The 24,824-nt window shown below is 32.9% G+C and overlaps 3 protein-coding genes across 4 annotated transcripts; all 3 read left to right on the top strand.

The window, feature by feature from the left end:
• Positions 1–3,418: 3,418 nt before the first annotated feature.
• On the top strand, positions 3,419–8,696 carry LOC111314543 (zinc finger CCCH domain-containing protein 3-like). 2 transcript variants are annotated; one of them, XM_022915997.2, is made up of 7 exons: positions 3,419–3,863; positions 4,212–4,381; positions 4,534–4,587; positions 5,632–5,748; positions 5,822–6,115; positions 7,577–7,852; positions 8,046–8,696. In XM_022915997.2, exons 1-7 carry the CDS (start codon positions 3,800–3,802, stop codon positions 8,382–8,384), a joined length of 1,314 nt encoding a protein of 437 aa, XP_022771732.1. In that variant the 5' UTR covers positions 3,419–3,799; the 3' UTR covers positions 8,385–8,696. The 2 variants fall into 2 exon arrangements, with proteins under 2 accessions (XP_022771732.1, XP_022771733.1); XM_022915998.2 differs by lacking the exon at positions 4,212–4,381 and having other exon boundaries at positions 3,447–3,863.
• Positions 8,697–11,317: 2,621 nt separating this feature from the next.
• LOC111314542 (protein disulfide-isomerase like 2-2-like) lies at positions 11,318–16,209 on the top strand. The gene is made up of 9 exons (XM_022915994.2): positions 11,318–11,677; positions 12,196–12,354; positions 12,686–12,799; positions 13,585–13,742; positions 14,613–14,712; positions 15,057–15,233; positions 15,321–15,466; positions 15,621–15,767; positions 15,862–16,209. The coding sequence occupies exons 1-9, from the start codon at positions 11,549–11,551 to the stop codon at positions 16,034–16,036; spliced, it is 1,305 nt and encodes a 434-aa protein (XP_022771729.2). The 5' UTR covers positions 11,318–11,548; the 3' UTR covers positions 16,037–16,209.
• Positions 16,210–19,726: 3,517 nt separating this feature from the next.
• On the top strand, positions 19,727–24,428 carry LOC111314541 (zinc metalloproteinase-like protein). Its single transcript, XM_022915993.2, has 11 exons — positions 19,727–19,774; positions 20,099–20,347; positions 20,824–21,033; positions 21,508–21,588; positions 21,678–21,764; positions 21,868–21,963; positions 22,119–22,172; positions 22,289–23,271; positions 23,456–23,504; positions 23,637–23,676; positions 24,047–24,428. The coding sequence occupies exons 2-11, from the start codon at positions 20,105–20,107 to the stop codon at positions 24,196–24,198; spliced, it is 1,995 nt and encodes a 664-aa protein (XP_022771728.2). The 5' UTR covers positions 19,727–19,774; positions 20,099–20,104; the 3' UTR covers positions 24,199–24,428.
• The last annotated feature ends 396 nt before the right edge of the window (positions 24,429–24,824 follow it).

The raw sequence follows: 24,824 nt of genomic DNA, 5'->3' as shown, positions 1-24,824 counted from the left end.
AAAAAAAAGTTAAATTGATGGTCCACTCCCTCTTTAAAAGCTCTTTGCAAGTAGAAATTTATTTGAATTAGAGGCGCATAAATCAATATGGACTGCCCGGTCTTGAGTTTTGAATTTTTGATTTAGATCTTGAAATGTATGGATCATGTATAAGATAACCTGATGAAAAGTAAGTTTATAACGATTTAAATGAGTTTAAAATTTTTGAATAATGAATATAATTATGGTTTTTAAAATTTGAATCAAATTTTTATATAATTTGAATTGAATTTTATATTTATTAAATTTTAAATTTAAAATTAAAATATTTATATATTATTTGAATATGATTTTTAGTATATTTAAATAAATTTAAATATAAAATAATTATTTTATTTTATAAAAATTTAAAAATATATAAAATTAATAAAAATATATAATTTGATTTTATTTTTTACTTTTTAATTTAAAATTTGGTTTGAATTTAATATATTTAAAGTTAATCTGAATAAAAAATTATTTAAATTAAATCAAATATTATAATTTTAAATTAATTTTCGATTTTTTTTTCACACGTAATAGAAAGCCACATGAAACAAATAACAAAGGGAAGGAAAAAAAAAAGAAAAAATCTTGAGCCCAACGACCAAGACAGAGCAAGCAGCAAAGCCCTTTAGTCAAGTGGGTCAGTCTTGGTAGCCAGAAACTTGCTGCTTCGTCTTGACTTGGGTTGCGTCATGGTCCCTCATTGGTGTGTTCAGCACGGATACGTTTTACCCTTCACTCTCTTGGGGCGAAACTAAGCCTTTTGGACAATAATGCCTTCTTTCCCACAAAATTAAAAAAACTTTAACATAAATGACCGTTTTACCCTTATATTATTTACTCGTATATCTCTCTATCTTTTGTTATATTAAAAAAAAATGTCATCACACCCGCACGGTTCATCAATTGGAATATCTCTTATCCTAGAAATAGGCACGTGACATTACAGGTTTATTTTTTAAATTTTTTTATATTTTAAATGAATTTTAATTTGCAATAATATTAATTTTAGTTATAATTATTATAAATATATAATATTAATTTATTAACAAATAACTCGCATTTGTATTATATTCAATTAAATTTAACAAAAATTAAATAATTTCAATAATTTTAAATTTTAAAATTAATGCATTAACTAATATTCTTCACTTAAAATAAAAAATACTATGATTAAATTGCAACTTACAATGTTTACAAATATATCATAAAATTTTATGCTTTCAAATCATTGATTTTTTTTAAATTTTTTTTACATTTTACTTTTAAATAAATGTTACCTATCAAGATCAACACTGCCATATGATGTCAAAAGTTTTAATATAAAATTATAAATTTAGGGGTTGAAAGATATTTATGGTGTTGATATATTAAAACAACAATGAAATTACATTTTTTATGCCATCAGTTTATTTTCCAAACAAAAATAGAATAAAAATTATTTTATAATTATTGGATTTTAAAATTGCAACTATCATATTAAATCAAAAGAAACAATAAAAAACAATTACTCCATTAGTTTATGCTAATGCCCGTTATTTAATGCATCATGTGTAAATGGTCTCAATGAATAACTACTCATACCTACTAACCATTTTCTTTTTAATCTTTCCTGCAACCTAAGCTCTCCACAGTTGGTCTTTGAGGTCCAAATTAAATTTTGTTCATTAATATTAGCTTTTACACCTACCTTAGCAAAATTATTGATTTTTTTTTTATATTTAAAATTATAAGAGATCAAACTTAATTATGAAAATTAAAAATTTAATATTTTATATTGATTTTAATTATCTAACTTTATGTAATACGAAAGTAACTTTGAATATTTATAATTGAATATAATAAAAAAATTAAATAGTTGAAATAAGACACAAAAACATGTCTCAAGGAAGAATTCCTCCCTATCCTCGTTCCTACGAAGATCTTGCTTCCTATCATTTTCTTTTAAAATTTTTTAAAAAATATATTTAAATGGTTAATTTAAATAGAAATAATTTTGATTTAATACCCATGAATATTAAATAATAAAAATTATGACTACCATAAATAAAATAAAAGAAGTCCAGGCTTGTTGAGAGATTAGATTAAAGAAATTGAGATTAAAATAAAAGTCAGGAGTTGATGATGACATATTGAGAGAGACATAAAGACCAGATTCTTATTAATTGGTGAATGTACAAAATTATATCCATTTTATGTTTATATTAGATATTTTGGAGATGATATTTTTATCTTTATATTTATTTAAAAAATCATATAATATAAAATATTAAAAAATTATTAAAATTATTAAAATAATTTTGAGTGAAATTGGCATTCTTATTTTTCATAAAAAAAAACCCCTTCTGCTCAAAAAGATTTTTTTAAGGAATTAGGATAAAAACCGAGGGCTATTTTTGTAATTTCATAGTCACGTTGTTGACTATTGGTCCGAAGAGCACTTCCCTCGCGAGTAAGTCTCCGCCCATGTCTAGTCGCACTCACTCACTCTCTTTCAGTCATTCTTTCTTCCCTCTTTATGGGACCCACTAATCTTAGCATACCGAATCCGAGACATAGCTCGTTTCTTTTGCCCGGTCTAAGGATCCGTGGGTTCCACTCCTCCGAAATCGGATGGTCCAGACCGCATCGTCGCCCTTCTCCGTTTAACGGCGACGATTTGTCGCGTTTTTTTTTAGCCTTTTTGTCCCTAAAGGACAAGAAACTGAAGTAAATATAGATATTTCGCGCCTTGTTCTTGTCGCATCAACTAAACAACTTAAAAGACAGTTATACCCCTCTATCAACTATCGCGTGAACCATGTAACCCTGGTTGAGGGGTAGTTTCGTCTTCTAAAAGAAGCTTTTATACGAAGCTTTATGTTGGGTCCCATCGTAGATTTAAATCCACCGGTTCACACCTCATCGCCGCCTCCCAAGTTCGCGCGCTTTGACGGTGACGACGATTTTTTAATTTCTTTTAAAAATGAAATTTAAATTTGTATATAAAAAAAGGAGTTGATATGCCGTAACTTTCACGCGTATTTTGTTTTCTGTCCACTGAAATTCAAAAGGACATAAACGCCCTCATTATTTTTATAAAAAATTGATCAAATTATATGTAATAATTAAAAAAATATAAAATAATATATTAAAAATCTAACAAAAATATTATACAATATTTAATATATAAAATGATACAATAAATTTAATATTTTATATGTAATTAATTATAAATAAATACAATAATAGTCAGATTTAGATAAAACAAATCGTTTCGTTTTTTCATTTTACAATGACAAGCCAAACATTGCGGTTAATAACTGATATGGGCACTCGCGCCTTATATGGGCAATAATGTCTTTTCACTTCTCAAACCAAAAGAGAAATTAATATTGGTGGTACAAAGCCAGACGCTTACTGGAATTCCTTTCAAAATATTTGTACCCAAAAAAATGCCCTTCGAAAATTTCCCTTACATCACTTAGAAGAAAAAGAATTTTATTTTTTCAATATCAAATTGGAATATTTTCCAGGATTTCACTTTTTGATTCTTTATAAACTTTCTTAGTTTCACAAAAAAAAAAAAAAATGTCTCTTATTTCCCTCTCTTGATCATCATCATCATTATCATTTTATCATTTTATTTAAAATAAAACATTTTTTATTTGAAAATTGGAAAAATTTGCCTTGATTTATGCCAAAAAATTAAAAATATTCTTCTGCTTATTTTTGGGTTTTTGATTGTTTTGATAAAAAAGTAACGGTTTTACAAAATTCTGTGCGACCACTACCGATGCCGGATAATCGGCAAGTTCAGAACAATGCAGTGTCGAATCAATCCGCTGAGAACTTTGAAGGTAGCATCGATTCTTTCTATACTCTTTGTTACTTCAAATTGTACAAAGATCTGATGCCACTTTATGTATGTATATATATTTTTACAATATTTTCGATGTGATCATTTTCCATCGTGATCAATGTTTTAAATTATTGTGAAAATTTTAAATTTCTATTCAGTAAGTGAAAAAAAAGTAGTTTTTTTTTGTGTTAAATTATAGTTTTAACAGATTTGGTTAAAAATTTTGTTATTTCAGTTGTTAAATGTGATGGCTTCTTTGGGGCAATCAAATTATAAGTTTTTTTTTTTTTTTGCCTTTGAGAGATTCTAGTTTTGGTTAATTTGGGGATTTTCCCCATGTTTTCAGAAGCAATTTCGCGGTTGAAAATTAATGATAATAATCAAGAGGTGGGTGTTTCGAAATCAGCTTCTTACCCTGATCGTCCTGGTGAACCGGATTGTTCTTATTATTTAAGGACTGGATTATGTGGTTATGGAAGTAACTGTCGTTTCAATCATCCGGCTTATGATGCTCAGGTATTCAAGTGTTAGTTTTTCTTCTTTTTAAGTGGATGACATTCGGTGACTAATCATTTTCAAGATGTAAAATGAGTTGCTTCATTCTTGCTTTTGAGGTATAAAAGTTACACTGCCGTTGTAGTGGTTGATTATGTTGTTATTTGGTGCAGGGTGGGCAATACAGAGAAGAACTCCCCGAAAGAGTTGGACAGCCTGACTGTGGGGTATAAATACTGTCTCATTTAAGATTAGCGGGTTGCTGTAATTTACAAATTTGCCTTTTCTGGAGATGTTTGTGTTACCATTTGTTGCTGTTTTATACTGAACTCTTGCTGAGAAAAGGAAAGGCAACTAATGCGGCTTCGTCTTGGGAATAGATGTTATTTAATTGGAAACAATTATTTGGGAAATGAATGTTGAATGGTTCATTATTCAACTGAACTATGAAATATTTAGCTGTCATGAGTCATATGTCCAAGAATGTTTACATGATATACAGCAAAATCCAGTTTTCTAATTATGCTAGTCGTTATTTAGCTGTTGCTTTTATTATTGATTATGTAATATACTGTTGATGATACTGTTTCACCAGTGGGCAGCGGGACTATGCTCTTAATCTCTGGCCAAAGTTCTTTGTTAGAAGTTCTGCCACATATTTAAATATCTGTAGAAAGTGTCTTTTTCTTAATTTGTTGAGGTACATGCTATATAAATTTTATGAAAGTTATTTTCTTGAACGCGTTTTACTTGCATGCATATATAAGCATGTGCTTGTTGCTGATAAAATGAAATAGAGTATGTGTTCAATCTTTGATTGTTTTCTTTTTTCTTTTCTTTTCCAATCACTCCTTTTTAATCAGTTACTTGGATCAAGTCTTGCTTCTTAAATAACCTCTTTGGTTTCCTATAAACCACATGCTGCCAGGTGGCTTACAAGTCATTTGTTTTTTGGGCCTATGTTGACTGGCAAGTTTGATTTTTATATTTGTTTAGAAAGAAAAAGTGTATGATAGATTATGTTTTTCTCTGTATAGCATGCTAATGTTTCTTTTTAACCTAGTGAAGTAATGCATAACTCTTTTTTTCTAAAGAAAACTGATGTTGATGTAGCTCAGGGTCATGGTTGATTTGGTTGATCTGGGGCTTAACTGTTTGATATCACAGTTATGCTGTCTCTCTTTTTTTTTTTTTTTTTTAATTTTTCTTATCAGAGTATTTCTCACCGAAAGCTTTTTAATTTATAAATTTTCTCTGAATGTGCTTTACAGTACTTCTTAAAGACAGGAACTTGCAAATATGGATCAACATGTAAATATCATCATCCAAAGGACAGGAATGGGGCTGGACCTGTTACATTAAACGTTCTTGGTCTTCCTATACGTCAGGTGATTTCTTTTTCTCCTCTTTGATGTGCTTACTTGACCACGTGTTGTCTCATGCTGTCTCTGTATTTATCAGGATGAGAAATCATGCCCTTATTACATGCGGACTGGGTCATGCAAGTTTGGAATTGCATGCAAGTTCCATCATCCCCAGCCTGCATCACCTGGGGCTGGCTTTCCTATAAATGGACTTGCAGGATCAGTGATTTTGCCATCATCAGGTGTGCCATATGCTGGTGGATTAGCCACGTGGTCATTACCTAGGGCACCATATGTCTCTGGCCCGCGTTTACAAACCCAAAGCTACATGCCTGTTGTTGTTTCTCCTTCTCAAAGCATAATACCTGCACATGGCTGGAGCACCTACATGGTAAGTGAATAATTCTTTTGTTATGTCTATCTGAAATTCTGACTCCAATGTAATGTGGTCGTTAAAAGCTAATCTCTTTGAGGTGCAGTCATTCCAGGGTGTTCTTTTGATAGTGTAAAATACAATATATTGGACTGATTTAGAAAATTCGTGAAATTTAAATATTGCACTTGTCCAAAAGAAAGCCACATAAAGATGCTTTTCTATGCAAGCATAAACATTGTTTTGATCTCCTTGACTTTTGATTCACTGTATCATCAGATTGCTAAATTTGATGTTGTGTTTTCAATTTGCTGGATATGAGAATAATGTGATGCCAGCAAAATCTCAGCATTTTTAGGTAAAAAAGTGATGTGGTCTTGATTATTATAAAGTGGTTTTATGAACTTTCTTTTACCACAGGCAACTAAGACCTGAAGGGTCGGTCCAAAGTTTATTCTGCATGTACTTAATGTTTGTTTGAAATACTTATAATGTGCTTTTTCTTATTTGCTGATGACATATTATCATTTTTTGTTAAAGACTTATGATGTCCATTTTCTTCACTTGGTCTGTTTTAAACGTTGTAATTGGCTAATAAATGAAATTTCTATGTTCATGATGGCTACATCCTTAATGCATTTCTGTAACATTTGTCAATGTCCTTCTCAAAAGGTATCTCACTGGATGTGACATCTCACTGGATGTGACTGTCATTGGAGAGGCTATGATAAAATTACCTGGTCTTGGCTCCATTCTTTTATATAGAATTCACTCACTATTAGATGTATTATTTTCTTTCTCATAAGTACAACTTTATGACACATTTGATGTCATCACTTTGTTCAATTGCTGTCTGAACTGCTTGCTGAGCAAGTCTGAGAAGGCGCGCTTTTGTGATGTTCACCATCTTTAGGAAATTGGATGGTCTACTTTCTCTTCCTTTTTGCTCTCCTAGTAAACTAAAAATGATTAACTGTGTTGCTCACACAAGTGACTGCTGTCTAAACCAAACTTAATTTTGTATATCCATAAAATTTTCTTCTGCATGTCATTCATTGCTCCTTTGTGGAGATTACTGAAGTTCTGTAGAGGTAGTTCACTGTAGCTTATGTGCACTTGCAGCAATTGTTCTGTGTAGTTGCCTGTTCATTATGGCTTATATTATTATAGGCTTTAAATCCTAAGGATGAATGTGACAGAGCCACCAAAAGTTTGCCATAACTTTGAGTCTTTAAAGTAGTATGTAATTGATTGCAATATCCTGATATCCTACATAGAGTAACCTATATGCTCTTTATTGCCTTGACAAATGTATTCAACAGTATGCTGCAACTATAATGCCTTATACAACATGTTTGTGCTTTTCTAATTTTTTATGCATTTTGATAAAAAAGAATTGTTTATAGGTGGCTCATGTAGATTGGAATTTCTTTTCTTATTCTATCTCATTTTTGTCTATTGTAATTTAATTCTGGTCAGGGAAATATGAGCCCTATATCTTCTGCTGGTATTCTTGGATCCACTTATGCTTACAACTCAATGAATCCCGCTGAGTCGGGTTCTAGTGGACAGGTGCTCTTATCATCAACATCTGCTTCAAATTTTCCTGAAAGACCTGATCAACCAGAATGTCGGTATTATATGAACACTGGCACTTGCAAATATGGATCTGATTGCAAGTACCATCATCCGAAGGAAAGGATTGTAAATTCAGTGGAAAATGGTATTGGACCACTTGGGCTTCCTGCGAGACCTGTAAGTTTCCTGTCTATTTTTAACATGGTCAGGTATTTAACTAGATATCCTTTCAGGTGAATGAGTTTGGACGAAGGAATTCAGATGGCCATTTCTAATAATTTCATCATTCATAATCAGTTTGCTTGTGAAATATATTTTTTTCTTTTTGCAAAATAATTATGTTAACTATTTCCCGTTCTTCTATATGTAGGGGCAAGCTGTTTGTTCTAGCTACACTATGTATGGGTTCTGCAAATATGGGCCAACTTGCAGATTTGATCACCCTTATGTGGGATATCCTTCTAATTATGGTCTAAGCCTGCCTTTATCTGTGTTTGATACATCGCCCCTTACATATCAAAGAATGTCACCAACAGCCCATTTATCTGAAGCTCCTCTGCCATCAAAGCTTCCTGATTGGGCACGGAACACTGGCTCTGTGAGCAAGAAACATCAGAACTTGGAGACTAAGAATTCAGACAATCCACCTGAACGGGCTACTTCTCCACAGCATTCTTTGCGGAGTTCTTCCAAAACCTCACATGATTAAACTGATTTAATCAGTCATTTTGTTATCTCTGAACTTGTCCCTTTTGTTAATTTGTACCCTTCCAAGGAGACTTTCATCATATGTACCTCCTGCACCCCTTTCATCTGTGATCCGGCAGAGTGTTTTATGTTGTTTGGATATTTGCTTTGAGCAAAATACTTGGAGACCCGGGAGGGGGGGGGGAGGCATTTTTTTGTGGTGAATAAAGTACAGGTGAAAAGTTGTAAGATCCTTTTTCCTTGTCGGAGTTATGTCATCAGGATCTATACTTTCATTGTTAATAGTCACTAGAATGTTTTAGTTTGATTGCGATGGTTGAGTCTTACTTAAATGGTAAGCAGTTGGCAGCTTAGGTCCATTTTATATCTGCAAGAACTGAGTAGACCTATGACTGAATTAGGCTGATGAAGCCTTTGATTTATGCTCTAGTTATGGTAAGTTGGTAGAAGGCCATGAAGGTTTGAGATAAATGGTAGCAAAGATCTTGTTGGAACTCTATAAAAGATTTCAGCTAAAGAAAGTAACTTTAGGTGACTAATGGTTGGAGGTGGGCGAATCAGAAAATATACATGTAGGAATTTATATTTTAGACGCCATTGTTCTTCTAGTTTGTTAAGAATGACAAACGAAGAGATGAACTATGTTGGGGAATGCATGTATATGAAATAAAGGTTATGTATAAATATGCTTTCAAACCCCAGCATATGACATGAGAAGCATTCCAAAAGACCTTCCTCTTTTTCTTGGCTATGTAGGAAAGAAAATGATGTGAAGAGTTTGGTGAATGACCTCAAAGGTCATGACGAAGGCAAGCTGGTTATAGCATACAGAAAGGGCTAAGCTCATGCAGATTTTATTCATGGTGTGAATGCTAAGTAAAACGAAGTGTTCATGAATAGTACAATCAGTAACAGATGAGTTCTAAACAGACAAATTCTTAACAGCTAGATTATGGAACTTATTCTCAAGGTAGAGATGTCAGGTGTGAAGTCAAGTAGCAATAAGGAAATTGGACCACAAGGCTAATGGTAATGGTAGGTTGAACACAATTCATGTGCCGTGAGTCTGTAGGGCCTAAATGCATGCTATTTCAGTATGGTCCTAGACGGTGCAACTGATGAAACTTGGAAATTAATGCAGGTAATGCAAATGATCATTTGCAGTTCATATGCCAAACTTTCTTTGATGATCACTTCTTGCAATTAGGCAAATCATCCCATCAACAAGAAACAAGCGATGATAATACTGATATAATGCTTCTTTCTCTAATTTTTATTTCTTATAGATTGTAATTATAGAAGAAAAGGCTGAGATAGATATATGAAACTAATACCAGCACTGCTTTTTTTTCTTTTTTTTTCCTTTTTGGGTTCTTGTCAAAGACAGATATTTTGCCTAAAGAGTGAAGTGATTCTGAGCTGTAATGTGAGCTGCTACAAAAGGATCCATACAATAATCTCCAGGGTGATGATGACCCTTTTTCCTTTGTGATGACAAGAAGAGCTCCTCACAGCGAACAGCTCGAGGGGTTGAAACTGAAACTGCATTTGCCTTTTCAGAAGTAGCTGTAGGAGACCTTAATATTTTCTTCAGCATTCTACCATATTTGGTGAGCCACCCCATTCTCTCACCCTTCTCATCATCCGCTTTGTTTCCCATGATTTAATTTCTTCTCTGTATCTTGATCTTGAGCAATTCCTCCCCCTACCAATTCCAAGTTTTAATAATACTTGAAATCACATGCAAAATGTGTAAAACTTTTGGGGGAGTGCTTTATGATTCGTCTTTTTTGCTGTTACCAACATGAATGTGAAGAAGCCGCATTGTCTCGTCTCTTTCTTGCCTTTTGAAAGGATGTTACGCAATCAATGTCTCAATCTGTTAGATTATTGAGAGAGAGTCCCTAAAATCAAAGCAAAAGCAATGCAAAAGCTGAAACTGATGCATACTGGCTTACAACATCCTAACGTAACCTAGCGGTTATGGCATACCGTGACCGTTGCCAACCCAACCAACGTTTGAAATGTGAGAGAGAGAAGTAAGCTCAGCTCACGCCATCTCCGACGCATGCTAATGCCATGGGAAGCATATGTGGATTACACTTAAACTTAACGGTGTCAATGGGGCGTCCGACCGACTCTTGACAGTTCCATCCGATTCTGTCCTGAATTTGATATTAGATTATTATCTTTGATATTCAATTTTGATTATATATATAATTTTGTAAAATTTGATTTGATTTAAAATTAATTTAATAATTTTTATGAAAAAAATATTTTTAATAAATATTATATTTTAATTATATAAATATAATATTTTATTAAATTAATTTTTAATTAAAATATTAAATAATAATTTTATTAATATAAAATATATTTATATATATCTAAAAGCAAAGCACTTTAGATTCACTTCCAACTCGTCTCAACTATTTTTATATAAAAATTTATTTTATCTCGATTCAACCTGTTGATACCAAAGTCGTAATTACTTCTCATTACCGTAAGCCTATGCTCATCTTTTTCTCAAACAAATACACCCTTAAAAAGCTCCATCTCAATTAAAAAAAAAAAATTTATAAAATCGAAGCTAATCAAAATCTATCATATAATTTATTTATTTTATCATTCCTAATTAGATTGACATTTATAATTTTTAGAGATTTAAGTTTCGATCATCATATGTACCAAAATCTTAAATTTTTTAACATATATTTTTTTTGCGAACGCACCCTAAAAAATATTTTCACTTTCAGGAATATGAGATCAAATGTATATGGCATAGAGTTTAATTATTATTTTATTCTTTGTTCTTTGAAAAAACGCAAAAGGAATTTGAATTCAGGAAGACCATCCCAATCCTATGAAAAATGCGAAGCAGCGTACACGTGTCAGTAATGGGCGTTTAAAGCACGGTAATTCCATTTTCCGCATCCCCGTCCAACAAATGAAAACTTACTTTTGTTGCATAACAAATAAGAAGTTTCTCTTATTATTTATAAACGTAGCGAGCAGACGTGGTGGAATCTCATTGGCGAGCACACGTAGCTTCCTCTGAGACGAAGGGTTCTAGTCTACACCGTCCAGAGAGGTTTCTGGTCCGAGAGTGATTCAATCTGGGCGAGAAAATTCACGAATTCCCGAGAAAGTGACGGAAAAAAAAGAATGAGTAGATCACGATCACCATTGTTAATAGCTATATCATTTCTCTTCATATTCTTCAGCGTCTCTAACGCTCTTTACGGACCGTCGTCGCCGGTGGTTCAGCTCACTCCTTCTAATTTCAAGTCTAAGGTAAATCCTTTATCCTTCGCCATTTATTGGAAAAAATTCGAAGAAAAGAATTGAAAAGAAAATGGAGCATATAAATTTGTGTTCAGTTAAATGAAATGCATCATTTTGTTGGATCACAAGACTTAAGAAATATAATACAATTAGAAATGAGTTTATTCTTCAGAATTTTGTCACTTAATTAGGATTTTATTACAAAATGCCTTTGTTTTGTTTTTAAAATTTTAATTTTTCTAAATATATTAAGAATTTGGTCATTTCTCAAGCTTAGACTAATGATTCAATATTCAAGTTCTCTACTTTTTAACTTTTTCTTTGAATTTGAGCAATGATTTCTATTTACGCCATTCAATAGCCTAATGAGTTTTTATTAGGGACACAAATGGACCATAGCATTTTCGTTGCTGAAACACCTTTTACTTAGATTTGGTTTTTGCTTATTTCTTCAGTATTTCAAGAAGGGAAAGAGTCAAGCTTTTCCTGGAGATTGGTTATTGATTGAGATTTTTGAATTGTGACAGGTTTTAAATTCGAATGGAATTGTTTTGGTTGAGTTCTTTGCGCCTTGGTGTGGTCATTGTCAAGCTTTAACGCCTACATGGGAGAAGGCAGCCAATGTCTTGAAAGGAGTTGCTACTGTGGCAGCCCTTGATGCTGATGCTCACAAGTCCCTTGCTCAGGTTTGGGGAGTTTAAACCTATCAGCCACACTTTTTTCCTTAAATCTGAGTTGTAATCTAGGTTCTATTTTGTTGGTCCGCTATTTGTTGTTCAACAAGCAGTAAAGTAGTTTGCATATATTTCCTTGTGCTGTCTAAACTTCATTTGCAGTTCTTCCCTTAATTAGGGATTCTTTTTTTGCTGAAAACTGTAAATATGGAAATGATATGAAATCCCAGACTTTATCACAATTTGAATGGGATTGTCAGTTTCGCTTAAGTATGTAGTATAAATTCTTTTGTCACTGCTAATTTTATGTGCTTATAGAGACTTTCTTCTGATTGCTACACAGGAATATGGGATTAGCGGATTTCCTACAATAAAGGTGTTTGCCCCTGGAAAGCCTCCAGTTGACTATCAGGGAGCTAGGGATGTCAAACCTATTGCAGAATTTGCCTTCCAGCAGGTTTGTTACAGTATGTTGAATGATTGAAGAATCACAATTGTATTGGATCATAAATACATTGTGGCTAGATGATGTTGTTATCAATTAATTTGAATCTGTTACTATTTTAAGATGGTTCATTCCATCCTTCACAGGCCATTATCTATCAAATAAGATGGGAGTGATCTTGTAGTGACAACAATCTGCATTAGTGCATAGTTTCACTTTAAGATGAGAATTACTGATATCTGACAATATGTTGCTGAATGAAAGGGTTGATAATATTTGAATGTCATGTGCTATGCAAATGCTGCTCTGTGTTTTGCCAAATGCATTTATATTTGGACATGTAGCGGACACTATACATTTTAACATGCTATCAGCATATGTACAAGGGAAAACATATGGAAATTGAACAATATGCTTCTTATTTCTCAGACGCCTTCCTACATCCTACAGCATGAATGTGATCCCAATCAACTTAGGTCATATGCCAGCTTGTATGGTAGGATTTCTCATCGATATTAATTTCATGAGATTATTCTACATTGGAAAAGTTGTGTTTAGATATCTAAGTTGGGTGCCAAACATGGACAAGGAGCTCATATCTGTGCAAAAATGAATGTCTCTCATGGTCCCATTTTCTCTATCAATTAGGCTGATCTCTCTGTCTCTGATCAATTAAGAATTTGATACTTATTTTTAAAACTCGAAAGTGATAATCATGTGTACCACTTTTATACTACTATTAAACATTCTATCTAAGATTTGAGTTTAATTATTAGGAACTATGATGAATTGTACAGGTAAAGGCACTTTTGAAAGACCGTTTGGCTGGTAAAGCATCTGGAGAATCAAGTGAGAAATCTGAACCTACTGCAACAGTAGAATTGAATTCCCGCAACTTTGATGAATTGGTGCTCAAAAGTAAAGAACTCTGGATTGTGGAGTTCTTTGCACCTTGGTAAGCCTGCGTAATTATTAATCTAGCACTCATCAAGAAATGGTGCTTCACTAGTATCACTGTACATGCACATGCATGCAAGTGTGAAATGTTGTTTATGTTTCTTGTGATGTAAAACATACTTTAATTCTGTGTTTGTTGTTAAGGCATTATATGCTTTCGTTCCTTAAAAAAATCAAGAAAAGAAAAGAGAAGGCTTATTGGCATGGAATTTGCAAGTTCTGTGTTCAGCTCTATCTCTGCAGATTTCAGCATAAGCTAGTAAAGTTTCTTAAGAGTTAGAACAGTGAACTCTTTTAACAGAACCAAGGTTTTCTCAGGAATCTGAGCAAGCTAAAAGTAAGTTGATACTTGGTGATTCTTAGGCATACAGGTGTTGAGGAGCTTATTATGAATAGAAATAAATCAAATCTTCAAAATTTCATGATATTTTTTGTGTAGTTGTTTTGTTCAAGATAGCCATATGTTTTAAATTAATTCATCAACAATATGATATTGCAACCTTCTGTTTGGAAGATGTTAATGGGGTGTTATTTTTTTTTTTTTCAAATGCTGTTCGAAACATATGGTATTGAATTTACTAAAGACAAATAGATAAAAACAATTGTATATGAAGTCTGTATCTATCTCTAAAGTTGTAAATTTTGATATAGAATAAATAAATAAATATATATATATATATAAATTATGCAATGGATATCATACAAAATTGGTAGGATTCAGTTCAATAGTCTATATAATTGGTTATAATATTTTTTGACATAAAATTTTGCACATAACCTATTTTATACTTGCTAACATAGTTCTTTAGTTTTCTAGTTCTAATCTTCTGATTGTGGTGATTAATACCATATGAATACTTCCTTAAAGGTGTGGACACTGTAAAAAACTCGCTCCTGAGTGGAAGAGGGCTGCTAATAACTTGAAGGGGAAGGTGAACCTTGGTCATGTTGACTGCGATTCTGAGAAGGTACTGTTTAAATATAATTTTACTTGGAAGAGCTGCGGTTCTAATCAACTTATTCACAACTTTGGATTTAGAAATTTGTGCAGTTGGTTTTTTCCTTAATTTCTTTGTGGTTTAAACTTGATATTGCAAGGTTATGACCATCTAATGTTGCCATGCCCACAAAACCACTTTGTGTAAGCTTATTAGAACTAAATAAGAGGCTTCTCTATTTTGGACATCACGTTTCTACTCCTCGCGAAACATTTTCAGAGTAGAAAAAGGATTATTTCTTTTTTCCCTTTATTGGAACTTTTGGATGCATATGTTTTGATATTATTGTTTTAACAATGGGATGTGGTTTGCAGTCTCTCATGAGCAGGTTCAATGTGCAAGGGTTTCCGACCATCTTAGTATTTGGCACTGACAAAGACAGCCCAACTCCTTACGAGGGTGCAAGAACTGCCTCTGCAATTGAATCATTTGCTCTAGAGCAGCTTGAAACAAATGTTGGACCTGCTGAAGTGACGGAGCTGACTGGCCCAGTAAGTCTCACACTCTCTCCTTAAGTAGAGTTTATTCATTTTGGAACTATTGAGTTGTTTACTGAGGAGTACAATCTATACAAATAGGATGTCATGGAGGAGAAATGTGGTTCCGCTGCCATTTGCTTCGTTGCTTTCTTACCCGACATTTTAGACTCCAAGGCAGAAGGAAGGAACAAGTACCTGGAGATGTTATTGTCAGTTGCAGAGAATTTTAAAAGGAATCCTTACAGGCAAGTACAAGGAAGTTAACATCAATGCTTTTCTCCTGTCATTTTATTATAATTTTAAAGTTATTCTCTCTCTCTCTCTATCTGTGTATTTGTCTGTTTTAAGAGAAGCAAAGAATTTTTTATTTTTTCCTAATGACGATTTCTTCCCCTGCAGCTATGTTTGGGCTTCTGCTGGTAAGCAGCCAGATCTTGAGAAGCGTGTGGGAGTTGGTGGGTATGGTTACCCAGCTCTTGTTGCCTTGAATGTGAAGAAAGGAGCATATGCTCCACTCAAAAGTGCATTTGAGCTTGAGCATATCATGTAAGTGTGTTTTTTTTTCCTGCTTGATCCTGAATATTGTAACCTCTGTGAATGAACAAAATCTTGAATCGGCAAAAGTTGTGTTGTTTTGCAGCGGGTTTGTGAAGGAAGCAGGGCGTGGGGGCAAGGGCAATTTACCTTTGGAGGGCAGTCCTGACATTGCAAAGACGGAACCATGGGATGGTAAAGATGGAGAGATGATTGAAGAGGATGAGTTCTCCCTTGAAGAACTCATGGGAGAAGATACAACAAGAAAGGATGAGTTGTGATAAATTGGAAATAGAACAGAGCAGCGAGGAACAAGACTTTGATGTTACGAGTAATGTGGTTTCACTAATTGAACGGTATTGAAGGACTTATTTTTCCATATTGGAATGGGACTCTTGCTATCAATGTTCTCAAGTCCATTGTTGTTATCTAATATAATGTAACCCTTTTTCCACGTCTTTCTCAATGATTAATTGATGATCAAACCATGTCTTTAACACCCTAACATACAATACCGTCGAAGAAGCCCTCAAACTTTTCTCCCATATGAACCCCAAAAATTCATTTTCTCCGACAGTTGTGAAAGCGGCAAAATCTGCGATGCACTTCGGCTGTTCGACAAAATGCCTCATGGAAACCTAGTTTATTGGAACACAATTATTGTTGGGTTCTTACACCATGACAGAGTTAATGAAACTCATCGACCGTTCGTTAAAATGTCTAAAAGAGACGGATTCTCTTTTACTCTAATGATAACTTGTTTTAAACGTTAAGGGGAGATTGAAAAGGCTAGAGAATTGTTTGATTTATTTCTTCATAGACCTGACGTGATGTGGTTTGTTGGAACGCTAAATATTGGAAAGTATGGTAAGAAAGGAAGAGTCGATGACGCTAAGAGATTGTTTGGCGAAATGCGGGTTAGGAATGTTGTTTCTTGCAATTTGACGTTAATAAGGAAGTGCGTTTGGGAAGCGAGTTTCATGGAATTTGATGGTTGATGGGTTTATCGTTGGTTAATAAGAAACTTTTCCTCTTTGCATTTTATTAATTTTTTTTGTTTTTAATTCATTTTTTATTTTTTACTTTTGACGTTTTATTTAAAAGAAAAAAAAAGAAGCTAAAATACGAGTCAAGCAAAACCTGAAAAGTTAGTAAATAAATTTCAATGGAGGCAAAATTAAAATTTTTCTTAAAACTTGTGGTAGTTACATAAAACAACCCAAAGAGCTTTTAATATTTTAGAGGGGCAACCGCATCTATTGCCCCCCGTTATAAACCCGTCTTTGCAAGTAACATACCGGCGATTGCTAACTGTTGGGTTTCCTTTTTTTCTCTTCATTTGGCCATTTTGCCTTCTTTTCCCTTTCCAGTTTTTCCTCAAACTGACGCTTGTATGTCACAAAAGTCCCAAGCAAACTGTAACTCCTACTAACTGACGTTTTCTATCTGCCATAGGTCCTGGACTCTGCTATCTCTTCAACTGAATGTTGTTTTGATTATATTGCTTGTTATGGGAAATAACGATGTCCAGTTTATTTAAGCCATTGGAAAATTATACCAAAACTCAATTAGGAAGGTCAACGGAATGACAAGATTGTATCGATGCATTGAATAAATTTTAAGATAAAATTCTAAATTCATTTTGTTGTCAAGGAATATTAAAAAGCAATATTATTTTTTTTTCTCACATATGATAGCACACGTTTTGATAAAATATTGAATTTTTAATTTTAATAAACACATTCAAATCTTGACCATTTAAAAAAAAAAAAAAAGGCTTTGGGGTTTAACGATAAGATAGCTAGCATCTCCATTTATGTGGGTATTGCAATCGGAAGGCAATAGCACTAATCCAAGTGTTTTCATGAGATAGGATGCTTGGAAATCTAATCTTCAAATTTGCCAAGTCCACCTTGAGACCAGCTCAACTCTAACAACATCCCTGAAGGGCTGAAGCCACATATTTATATTACTCCTTATAAATAGTAAGCAAAAGCTGTCTTCAAATCTTCAGTACTGCTGCTCCATTCCTACTCATAAGCAAACACAAGAAGAAGAGGAAAAAAAAATTATTTGCCACAATCCCAACAATTCAGAAGAATCAATCACTATTTTTTAGCATTTCAAAAAAAAAAAAAAATGGCCATATCCAGAGGAATGATTGTTTTCTGCTTCATGACACTCATGGTCTGTTCCTTCTTGGTTAAATCTAGCAATGCTGAAGAATGCAACCGTGCACATCCTGACGACAGCAAACAATGTGCCGATTACCCGGAAGAAGAAGATGATTTTGATGATACTTACAGGGTTAACAAAAACATGAAGGTATCGGCCGAAATGATTGTACTTGGACATTAGCCATATGCTGCTGCAGACTCATTTCTTTCCTCCAAGCTTTTGGGAGCTCCAAATGGTTCTAAGATTTTCAGTTGCCACCACCACAAGTGTTCCATTTCCTTTTTCTTTCTTTTTTGTCGTATTTGAAAGAGTTTCTATTTTTGTATTCCCTGCTGTATGCTGTTTGCATTTTTCTTCCATCTATATAAACTGTACTTCTGAGTTCTATTTTGCTTTCCAATGTCTATGAGATAAAGTTCCTTTAATTTGCTGCAATAGCGCAATATGTTTCTTTCTCTAATAAAACATTCTCCCATTTAGGTAGCAGCGTTTGGAATATTTTTAAGATCTTCATCGATGTGATCTTATTATTAAGTAATTTTTTCATTCATTATTTAAAATTATTTTATTTAATTAAAAATCTTTAATTTTAATAATTAAAAATCATTGTATTTTAAAATTAAAAAAAAAAATTATTTTGTTTGAAGATACTAAAATAATCATATAAATTATAATAATTATACAAGTTAAAGATTTTAATGTTATTTAAAGTTAATAATTTATATATAAAATATTAGTAATATTTTTTTATTTCATAATAAATATAATTAAATTATTAAATTAAAATATATTTATTGATAGTAAACTAGTTTTTATAGTATAAATAATATAAAAAATATGAATTAAAAAAATTAATATATTAAAATAACAAAATTATATTATAAATAAATTTTAAAAAATTATATAAAATATTTTAAAACTTGTTATAATAAATATTAATTTAAAAATATAAAAAATATAATATAAAATAATAACAATTAATTTTAAAAATATGTAAATTTTTAATTCATATATTAAATGAATAATATTAATTATTATTAATTTTATATATTATTTCATTTCGATAAAAGTTTTTTATTTTTTTAATAAGAATTAAATCAACTTTTAAGATAATAAACTAATCACAATGATTTAATTATTTTTTATAATTAAAAATTATTGTCATATAAAATTATTAAATAATGATCAAATAAAATAATTTAATCATTATACGAATATAATTATAATTTTTATAGCGATTACCTTGTACAAAAAAGTACGTAAATGTTTTAACCAAAATTTAGAAGATAATTAGTTTCAAACTAATTACAACCCAAATAGATTTTCTGTGTTCATTAAGCCCAAATACAAATGAAACCTATGAAACCTGCATATACATTAAAACACTTCAAGTACAAAATATCGGAAACCAAATCCATTATAGACCAAAACCCAAAAATCCAAATCAAAATCGATAATCAATCCATTTAATTTACACCTTGAATGCTTCCAAAGCAGATCACGTATTTTCTTATCATTCAATGGGCAAAACCTACATTGAAAAGAGAGAAAAAATTAAAATTAAAATATTAATTTAAATATTTTTTTAAGATTGTCTTGACGACTGAGTAAGTATCCGAAGACAAACAGGCCACGTATTTGAATCTGTTTTTGCACCTTCTGTTTCCGAATACATCTCTGTTTCTAGATTCCTCCCAATGGTCATACGCCAGCAAATGCGTCAGACACAACCGTGCATTTTAGCCAAACACTTGTCAAAATAAATACATACGGACTCTTATCGTACGCCCCCCATTCCTAATTCCCTTCTCAGAGAGAGAAAATCCTCAGCGATTCCTCAGGTAAATTAAATCTATCAAAATTCTCAATTTTGGCCTCTTTTGTGATCCTTGATCTTCCTTAATTATTGATATTAAAGTTTAATTTGCGTGTAAAAATTTGTTGAATTCTGCAAGAATTTTTTGTTTTTAATGTAATAAAGATCTGGGTGCTGAAATTTAGCTGTTAAATTTACACCCTTTATTTTAAAAGATTTAAATTTGATTTTGAAGTCAACTATTTGTTTGGGAATTAAAAAAAAAAAACTTGTGATTATGATTTTTTTTTTTTTTGGCTTTAAAGAGTGATTAAAAGTTGTTCTTTTGCTTTTTTGTTTGTTGTTATAGTGCAACATGGAAAAGCAAGAAAATATGGTGAATGTGACTGTTATATGGAGAGGAAACAAGTATATGGTGGAAATGAATTCTGGTGCATATCTCAAGGAGCTAGGAGATGAGCTGCAGAAGTTGACAGATGTTAAGGCGGATACTATGCGGCTTATTGTTCCTCAATTGTCGGGCAAAGGCTCGAGAATGCTGCACCCTTTCTCGGATGAGCACTCATGCTTGAGTTTGCAAGAAGCTTCAATTGTCAAGGTATTTACTATTCCTTGTAGACTATTTATCCATGGCTATGTTTATTGTTTAATGCCTATAGAATAAAGTACTCGCATTCTTTCATCTATGGATACGATTGCAATGAAAGGCAGTTGATGAATTTGCTGATAGGCTGGTCTCTATGAGATCGGAAATTAAGTACTTAGATTGTCATATTTTATGTTCAGTTGAAACTGGTTTTTATGTGTTTCTGATGCCCAACAGTGTCTTGATACTTTTCTGTTTACGTGCAACTTGTTTGTGTTATTTTATTCTTGTTTCTTAGTCGCAGGTAAAGCGAGGATGTTCATAACTGTCTTTCCTTGAAATTATGTTTAAGGGTAGCTCGAATGATTATCACTTAAGGGATGAAAGTAATTAAAAAGCAATGATGATATGGATATGTTTAACTGAATTTTCACACTTTCATACGCATTCTATGCCAACTTATAGTACTTTGGTTCTTCTAATTTCAGGGAAAATCTGTGAGGATGATGGGAGTACCTGAGGATGAAGTTGACCAAGTTATACAAAATTCAAAGGTAGACCTGAGAATAGCTGGATTCAATGAAGAGGAAAGAAGACTGAGGCAGCGAATGTCTTATGAACCCCATGCCTCGATAAGACTTCCTCAAGGACCTTATATCTTTTGTGATTTTATGACACTTCAGATCCCAGGAGTAGAGGTATTTCTGTCTTCATTGCTGTTGACCATATGTATCTGAGGAAATTGAAAAAAAAGCATCTTCATGCAATTTTTATGTTGATAAAGTTTCATTTAAAGTATATTGATAATCTAATATTTTACAATGAAATGCACATATATTAACATTGAGGGGCTACAGGGGAGGAGTTTTGTTGGTAGCACAAAAGCTGTTTAAGTTTCAAGGGATTGTTATTTATGGGTAATACTGTATATTGTTGTTGTCACAGACAACAGTGGTGTGAAAAAAGCTAGTCACTGTTTGATGGAGATATGTTTTTTGCCTCTAGATTTCCGATTTTGTACAGGAAAAGATACATATAAAATGAATCAGGCATCTTAAATTATGTTATCTTTATGTGCTATTTGTTGGTATTTGAATTCAAGGAAATGACAAGCAACCATTTTGGAACTGATTACTCAATGTTCTGATATCCTGATAACTGTTTGTTACCAGTTACACCCTCCTGCTTCTGAGGCATTAAAAAGGATGCATATGCTTGCTTCAGACCCTGGAATTGTCGCTATCATGAACAAGGTACTATGGGATCAATATTTATCCATGCTCCTTGGCTTAACTGACCCTTGTAAGCTCTGCTTAACTATTTATATTGTTTTTTTGTAAAGCATCGATGGTGTGTTGGAATAATGACTGAGATGGCTCCAGTTGGTTACGTTGGTGTGACTCCCAAATGCATTCTAGGTTTTAATAAGGTAATAGCCTTTTTAAGAATATAAGACATAGAATATCAAAATCTTACCACTTTTCTAGTTTCCTTTCATTATATCTATTCTTGACCCTTATATACTCTTTCAGAATCATGGAGAAGAGATATCTCTCCGTCTTCGAACTGATGACCTCAAAGGCTTCAGGAAATATGAGAGCATTAAAAAAACTCTTCTGCATGAACTTGTAAGCATTTGAAAATTTTCAGTTATCAGTTGTACAATGTTACTAATGATTATGTTATTATAATTCCAAAAATAGAGGGAGAGAGAAGAGGGGAGGAGGTGAGTGAGGAACATTAGCAAACAAGTGATTGAGAACTGTGCTTCTGTATATTTCAGGCTCATATGGTATTCTCTGAACATGATTCAAATTTCTATGCCTTCGATAAACAGGTAAAACTACCTATTTATGCATGCTTATATGATTAGGAAATGGTGCTTCATTGTCAAATATTATCAGTTCAATATAAAAAGTGTTGTCTGGATTTAACATTACTTTTTTTTGGCAGTTGAATGAAGAAGCTGCTAGCTTAGACTGGACCAAATCTAGGGGCCACACTTTAAGTGGAATCAGACATTCAGAGAATTATGAAGAAGACTTTTACGTTAAAGATGGCAGTTCTCAGAAGGTTGGTGGAAATATGTCAACTTTGGAAAATGCCCGTGCATCTTCTGTAGCTGCTGCTTATCGCCGTCTGATAGATGCTTCTGCCAATAATGTAGAAGCATCTGAAACACATGATGAGCCTGACCCTGATGATTCTGGGTTGATAATGCATGACGGAAATGAAAATCTAGATATTCAAAGTCCAATCGCTCAGGCGAAACTTGCTTATGAACCAGATCCTGATGGTCTTTCTAGCAATCAAAACAAATTAGAACCTGATCCAGATGATTTGCAGCATGGTGAAACTCTACAACTGAAGCATTGTTCTAAATCTACCAAAAGCAATTCTCAGAACACTCTTGGGAAATCATCAGCCATGAGTTCAAGTGAAGAGCCTGATCCTGATGATTCCGGTGTTTCTTCAAGTTTTGGAAATGTAGGTGAACCTGTGGCGGAGATTCTGGACACCAAGATTATGACAAGTGAGACCATAGATGAACCAGATCCTGATGATAGAGAAGCACAATGGAAAATTTTGGGTTGTCCAAACATAGCAAGACATGATCCTCGTCATAACATAACAACTGAAACCTTGGAAGATCAAGCCCATTTCAACCAAGGTAATGAAGAACTTGATCCTGATCCAACCAAAGCAAATGAAATAGCACAAGTGGAGCATCATCCACATGATAAGTTAGTGCCGCAACTGGGAATATCTGATATGAAAATTGATGAGCCTGATCCTGATGATCAAGAATTACAGAGAATCCGAGACTCTGTTACCAGTGTTTGTAGTCGCATGCAAAAGGCTATTGAGATGTTGCGATTTGAAGTTAATCCCACAGAGGCAGCAATTGTCCTGCAAACTCTATTTAAGATAATCAGGTATGTTTGACTGTCCTTTTATTTCCTGAATACACATTAAAGCGTTGGTACTGTCCATCTGAGCCTGCCTCTTGCAAGCCCCTTAGATGTTTTGATTCTTTCTTATTCTACCTAGCATTTTTTCCTCTTTGTTTTGTGAACTAAATTACTGATGAAAGCTGGAATTATTTTCCTTTGCCGGCAGGAATGTGATTGAACACCCAGATGAAATGAAATTTAGAAGACTTCGGAAGGTAGAATCCTTGTTAATCTTGACGGTTTTGCTTTATTTCCATGGATTTAATCTATTATAATAACTCTTTTATGTACTGGAATCCTCTTTTCCACTAGTCCTTATTTTAGTTACTAATAATGGTATATTGCAGGCGAATCCAATAATCCAAAGAAACATTGCAAATTACAAAGGTTTGTTTCCTTTAATTCTTCTCCCCACTCTCTTTAAACAAAATTTTTTTTGATATGTTAAACAAGGTTTTGGTTAGTAAAAGTTTTATTAAATGATAGATTGGGGAAAATGTGCATTTCACTAGAAGGATAGGAGCAAACCCTTCTCAAAAGTACATTACACAGAAGTTTAATGCAAAAAATTTAAGGCCTTTATATACAGAGAACTGGAGAAAAAATAAAGGATGCCTTAGTTGAATAACTTTTAAGAATTTCTTTTCCCCGAACAGTTGAATTGGTTAAACACCGACTAGCAACAACCCCAATAAGTAATAACATATAACAAGTGTATCATTCAGCCCTAATTCTCATCACATTTTTGTTCTTGCAGCTGCCATGGAAATACTTCTCTTGATTGGTTTTAGTGAAGATGTTATATTGGATGAAATGGGGAAGGCAGAAACCTATCTAGTGCTAAAGCGGAATGACCCTGGTCTGTTATGGCTTGCAAAGTCCTCCCTTGAAACATGTATTGCTTACTAGTTTTGCCAACGTGTGGATATGTGTGAAAAATGCTTGGCCAACAAATGTGTGAAAATAAGTGAGACGTTCAAAATGGTGAAGAAAACGCATAACGTGTAAATTGTAGGTGGTGTGAATGGACATACAAGATTGATTGTTTACTTCATATTGTAATTATTTGAGAAAAGATTTGTAAAAAGAAAAATAAAAGTTGGTTTGGAAATGTTAGCTCCCCTATTTTGCATGGTCAATGGTGTGCATTCCTTTTCTTTTACGTTTTCTTTTTCTTCCATAACCGTTTTTGTTGCGACTTCATGCCTCTCCTGGAACTGGAAATAGTATTCTTATCATCGCCAAAAACATACATGACCATAACTTCACTAGGGAGATGGCTCTGACATTTTAACAGCGTTTTACAACTGTTGTTTTCTTGACCCGCTGCTGGCTTTTTTCATTTTACTTCTGGAAACATTTCACCTGTACTTATTTTTACTACAATCCTTTAATTGTTCAATCATAAATATATATATATATATATATATATATATATATATAAGAGTTCATCATTTATAAATTATAAATTAGGATTCTTCATCTATAAATGTGAACTTTACATAACTCGAAATTTAATTGATTCTGCCGAAAAT

This window comes from Durio zibethinus, chromosome 23 (genome assembly GCF_047325235.1).
Source record: "Durio zibethinus cultivar Kanyao isolate XHJ-2024 chromosome 23, ASM4732523v1, whole genome shotgun sequence".
NCBI classification, from domain to species: Eukaryota; Viridiplantae; Streptophyta; class Magnoliopsida; order Malvales; family Malvaceae; genus Durio; species Durio zibethinus.
This window is presented reverse-complemented; position numbering and strand designations above follow the sequence as displayed.

What these genes read in the sequence shown, in the direction of transcription:
- LOC111314542 (XM_022915994.2), top strand. Translation starts at nt 11,549, where the DNA reads ATGAGTAGATCACGATCACCATTGTTAATAGCTATATCATTTCTCTTC. An exon ending in TGACGGAGCTGACTGGCCCA is followed by an intron (nt 15,234 to 15,320) that starts GTAAGTCTCACA and finishes CTATACAAATAG; the next exon opens with GATGTCATGGAGGAGAAATG. An exon ending in TTTGAGCTTGAGCATATCAT is followed by an intron (nt 15,768 to 15,861) that starts GTAAGTGTGTTT and finishes GTTGTTTTGCAG; the next exon opens with CGGGTTTGTGAAGGAAGCAG.
- LOC111314541 (XM_022915993.2), top strand. Translation starts at nt 20,105, where the DNA reads ATGGAAAAGCAAGAAAATATGGTGAATGTGACTGTTATATGGAGAGGA. An exon ending in TTCAGATCCCAGGAGTAGAG is followed by an intron (nt 21,034 to 21,507) that starts GTATTTCTGTCT and finishes GTTTGTTACCAG; the next exon opens with TTACACCCTCCTGCTTCTGA. An exon ending in TCTATGCCTTCGATAAACAG is followed by an intron (nt 22,173 to 22,288) that starts GTAAAACTACCT and finishes TTTTTTTGGCAG; the next exon opens with TTGAATGAAGAAGCTGCTAG.
- LOC111314543 (XM_022915997.2), top strand. Translation starts at nt 3,800, where the DNA reads ATGCCGGATAATCGGCAAGTTCAGAACAATGCAGTGTCGAATCAATCC. An exon ending in TTGGTCTTCCTATACGTCAG is followed by an intron (nt 5,749 to 5,821) that starts GTGATTTCTTTT and finishes TGTATTTATCAG; the next exon opens with GATGAGAAATCATGCCCTTA. An exon ending in ATGGCTGGAGCACCTACATG is followed by an intron (nt 6,116 to 7,576) that starts GTAAGTGAATAA and finishes AATTCTGGTCAG; the next exon opens with GGAAATATGAGCCCTATATC.